At 38.7% G+C, this 4984-nt stretch overlaps 1 protein-coding gene across 3 annotated transcripts in view; it reads left to right on the plus strand.

The window, feature by feature from the left end:
- The first annotated feature begins 2708 nt into the window (after positions 1-2708).
- Positions 2709-4984, plus strand: part of Ly96 (lymphocyte antigen 96) — a 36498-nt gene continuing 34222 nt past the window's right edge. For 2 of the 3 annotated variants that reach the window (XM_004637557.2, XM_023722421.1), the window contains exon 1: positions 2711-2944. In XM_004637557.2, coding sequence (XP_004637614.1) covers positions 2833-2944 — 112 coding nt within the window. In that variant the 5' untranslated portion in view covers positions 2711-2832. Of the gene's footprint in view, positions 2945-4984 lie in introns of all 3 variants that reach the window. The other variant, XM_023722420.1, reaches the window with a different exon arrangement.

The following is a 4984-nucleotide window of genomic DNA, read 5'->3' on the forward strand; positions in this document are numbered from 1 at the left end:
TGTGGTGCTGGGGGATTGAACCGCGGTCCCTGTGCTTTGCTAAGCTTGTTCTAAGTAGGTGCTTTAGACCACTGAGCCATCTCACCAGTCCCCAAATATCTAAATGTTAAAACAGAAACAATCTACTGGAAGATAAAATCAGTATAACTATTGAAGACATAGTGTAATCAAGGACTTTCTGAACAGAACCTCAGTGGCATAAGAAATAATAACAAAAAATAAAGACATAGAAATAAAAAAAAAGGATCTGTGTAGAATAGGGTGAATAAAAAAATCATAATTTGCAGGTAATATGATCCTTTACTTACAAGATCCCCCCCAAAAAAATCCTGTATCAAAAGACTCCTAGAACTGATGACCAAATTCAGCAATGTAACAGGACAAAAACACACACGAAAAAGCCAATAGCATTCTTATACACTAGCAATGAACTCACTGAAAAAACAATTAGGAAAATAATACCATTCACAGTGGCATTTAAAAAAAACAAACAAACTTAGATAATTAGGAAACCTGACTAAGAAAGTGAAATAGCACAATGGAAATTACATGAGACTGAAAAAGAAAATCATCGGTAGCATCAGAAAATGGAAAAATATCCCCTGTTCCTGGTCAGGCAGAACTAACGTAATCAAAATACCTATACTTCCGAAACTGTTAAACAACAATCAACAAATGGGATCACATCAAATTAAAAAGCTTTTACGCAACAAAGAAAACAGTGAAGAGATAGTGTACAGAATGGTTTGTTTTTTTGTTTTTCTTCTTCTTTTTTTGGGGTGGAACCGGGGATTGAACTCAGGTCCTTGCGCTTGCCAGGGAAGTGCTTATTCCACTGAGCCATCTCCCCGGCCCCAGTGTACAGAATGGGGAAACAATTTTTTCCTGCTATTCCTCAGAGAGAGGACAAATATCAAGAATATATAAAGGACTCAAAAAAGTAAGATCCTTAAAATAAGACTCTATCAAAAAATAGACAACTTAGAAAGAAAGAAAGAAAGAAAGAAAGAAAGAAAGAAAGAAAGAAAGAAAGAAAGAAAGAAAAAAAAAAAAAAAAAAAAAAAGGGGGGGGTGACTGGCCAAATAGCTCAGCTGATTAAAGTGCCTACAAGCAGGCACAGGGCCAGGGATTCCATCCCCAGGCCTGCCAGGCCAGCCCCGCCTCCCGGATGCGCTGAGATTGCAATTGAGACTGGGCTTGGTGGCAGGCATTTGTAATCTCAGCACTTGGGAGGCTGTAAACAGGAGAATCACTATAAATCCAATCTAGTAGTGAGACCCTGAACTCCCTGTAGGCCCTTCCCTAAAATATAGGAAAAAAAAAAATAGACAACTGAAATGAATAGACATTTCTCAAAAGAAGAGATACAAAGATGAAAAAAAAAAAAAAAGCTTATCGCTGGTCATTACAAAACCAAACTAAAACACCAACATACAATCTTACTCTAGGAAAAATGGTTATAAGAATCTAGGACCAGTAATAACAAATCCTGGTGAAAATGTGAGGAAAGAGGAACGCTATTATACTGTTAATGGGAATGGAAACTAGTATAACCACAATGGAAATCAGTGTGGAGAGCCTGAAAAACTAAAAATAGAAATTCCATTTGAGCCAGCTACGCCTCGTCTAGGTATGCCCCAAAGAGTTAAACTCATCATATTACAGAGATACCCTGCACACCCATGTTTATAGCAGCGCAATTCTTAATACATAATTCTTGGCAATGGCACATATGCCTATCAGCAGATGAGTGGACAAGGAAAACGAGGTCATTATTCACAACAAAGATGCTCCAGAGGCATTCATGGGTAAACGGATGCAACTTGCAAACATAATGTTAAGTGAAATAAGTCAGACGCACAAGTTCAGATATACCATGGCTTTTCTTATTTGAGAAACAAATAAAGAACAAAATGGAAGAGAGATAAATAGAAAAGTTTAAATACTTCCCCAAATTACAAGCTCTGGCGTTTTAAAAATATTTCAATATTTATGGTAATAGGTTTCATTTATGCTGCTAGTTTATCTTAGTTCATGGAAAAGAAAAAAATTAATTATCGTTTGTTTCTTTTCTGTGAATCGTTTTGGTTTATGTTTTGTATTCTGGGTAAGTACTTTGAAGTTAATGACAGTGTAATAACTTGGGGCTGGGGAGACAGCTCAGTAGAATAAGCACTTGCTTGGCAAGTACAAGGTCCTGAGTTCAATCCCCAGTTCTGAAAGAAAAAAAAAAGAATAACTCTTGCTATTCTCTTATTTGATTATGAGATTGTATTTTTTCATTTAAAAAATCAGGAGAAAAAAAAAATCAGGAGAGGGCTGGGAATATAGCTCAGCTGCCTAAGTGCCTGCAAGCTCAAGGACCTGGGACTGGTCTCTAGTACTGCTGCATGATTGTCATCCCAGCCCTGGGGAGGCTGAGACTGGAAGATCACTAGGAGTCCGAGCTGCGTAGCAACACCCTGTACCAAATACATAAAATATTTAAAAAATAAAATGAAATTAAAAAAACAGGAGAGTAGTGGCTTGCTTTTTTTTTTTTTTTTTTCACCATTAACTGGAAAGTATTTTGTTTTAAAATCTCTGGCTACTTTCACTTTCACAAAGTGTTCAGGAACACTTTGCTCTAAATCATTCCTCCATCCTTCCAGGAAGTGCTTAACTACAGAACACGCAGAGTCACATATAAAAAAGAAATAAACACTGAATGGGCATTCAGGAATCACGTGAGCAGTGACTAAGTTAAATCTTTCCTACTTCTTGAAAGGGAAGTGTCTTATGATTATTTACTGCTCCTTCTTACATTTTTAAAGTTTTAGAGACATTGAAGCATGCTACCGCTTATGCTCTTTTCTACTCTGTTTTCTCCCATATTTACTGAGCCTAAGGATCACCACTGGATCTGCAACTCCTCGGACGCAAGTATTTCGTACACCTACTGTGGTGAGTAAAACAGCCACGACGGGGAGGAAAAGCTTGAGGATTGGGTGTCACAAACATCTTAGGCTGCTGTCCAGACCCAGGAAATGCTGGCGTGTTGCGTGTATGTTTCCTCTACTGTGGCTGCTGCTGTTGCCCAGTAGGAAAAGCCACATTCCCTTCCCTGGGTGGATTTTCTTGAAACCTTACAGAGCTCACAGTCCTCTCAACTGCGCTCTACCTGGCTGCCAAGTACTTTTGTTATTCTCTGTGGCCCACTGTCTACCCGGAGCCTGGTTCCAGCTTCTTCCTAGTCCCAATAGAACTGTTTGCTTCTGCCTTAGCCCACAGACTAGCTGGTTCTTCCTGTGAAGGTAGCACAGCCCTTGCTGCTTCCTGAAGGTTTGTTTTGTTTTACTTCGCTTCAGACTGTGATTTCCCTTCAAATCCTGTCCCTCGTTGATCTGTCAGTTATTAGGTGTCTGAGCATAAGCAAGACTTCAGATCTCTGTGCTTCAGCAACTGTAGCTGCAAAATGAAAGTTATTTATTTATTTGAACTGGGACTCCGACTCAGGCCCTGTGGGGCACAGTTCCTCTGAGCTACATCCCTGGCCTGTGAAAGTGAGTTTGTTTTATTTATTTTTTATTTCTTTGGCGGAACCGGGGATTGAATTCAGGTCCTTGCGCTTGCCAGGAAACTGCTTATTCCACTGAGCCATCTCCCTGGCCTGAAAGTGAGTTTAGAGGCTATTTGTATGCAAGTATTGCTGTGGGGTAAGGTTTTTAGCCCAGGGTCACACAGAAACAGTAAGATTATTGTTTTTTAATTCATCTATACCCTAATGCTCATTGTATAGGGTAACTATACCCTGATAGGTTTTATCACCCCCACTCCCACCACACACACCTTATTAGCAAATGTCAGGGGTCTGAAGGCACAACTGTCCTTTAAGCCTGGTGCTTTCCGCTGTGCTGCTCACCACGGTGCTGCCATTTTCTCCTCCTTCCCTGTGTTGGGGTGGTACTGGTGCTTCCCACAATACTAGCCCTCTGAGATTCTTTTGGGAAAAAGAGGGTCCATGACCTAATCATTTGGGGGAGATTTACAAATGTAAATTTTGAGAATTTCAATCTGCACTAAAGAAGTCTGTTCAACACATTTTAAATTTTATTTATTTTTCTTGGATTATGTGTTGACTATGTAAAATTTTTAAATTTTTTTTAAAAGACTACAGAGTAGTATTAAGACAGAAAAGTTATAAATGATGCAGAATTTCACTAAACAAAATGATACGAATTTCACAGTATTTGTTTAATTGCATAGTGTTGTCTTCAAATTAGTTGTTCATATTACCAGATATATGCCTGCAAATTTGGAAGAAAAATATAAGAAAATAAGAAGAGAGAAAAAGGAAAAAACACTTGAAAAAAGACAAACAAATTAATGAACTTCTCCTTTCCATAGACCAGCAGAAAAGCACAGTACAGTTCTCCAAGCCATCTTGCTTATATACATAGATATATCTCTTTCCCCCAACCCCTCTCCTGACCTTCTCAACTCAGTAATTCCTTCCTTTTGAACAGGTTCATTTCCTTTTCCCAGTATCTTCTTCAGATTTTATTTTCTGTTTCAGGTTCCCACATCACACTAAGGAGATAATATGCTTGCGTATGCGGTTTTGATTTGTTTCACTTAAAAGTATGGTCTCCAGCTTAGAAGATGGCTCAGTATAATAAACGCTTCCCTGGAAAGTGCAAGGACCTGAGTTCAATCCATTTCTGCAAAAATAAAAAAAGTGTCTCTTGGATCATTAAAAAAAAAAAAAGTATGGTCTCTAGTTGCATCCATTTACTGATAAAAGCCTCGTATTTATCCTTTTTTATAGCTGAATAATGCGCCATTGTGTAAAAATGTCACATCTTCTTTATCCATTCCTCAATAGATGGGCATTTGGGTTGCTTTCAAGATTTAGCTATGGGGGCCCGGGAGATGTCTCAGTAGAATAAGCACTTCCCTAGCAAGTGCAAGGGTCTGAGTTCAATCCCCGGTTCCGCCAAAAAA

Source organism: Octodon degus, unplaced genomic scaffold, assembly GCF_000260255.1.
Source record: "Octodon degus isolate 3935 unplaced genomic scaffold, OctDeg1.0 scaffold00091, whole genome shotgun sequence".
NCBI classification, from domain to species: domain Eukaryota; kingdom Metazoa; phylum Chordata; class Mammalia; order Rodentia; family Octodontidae; genus Octodon; species Octodon degus.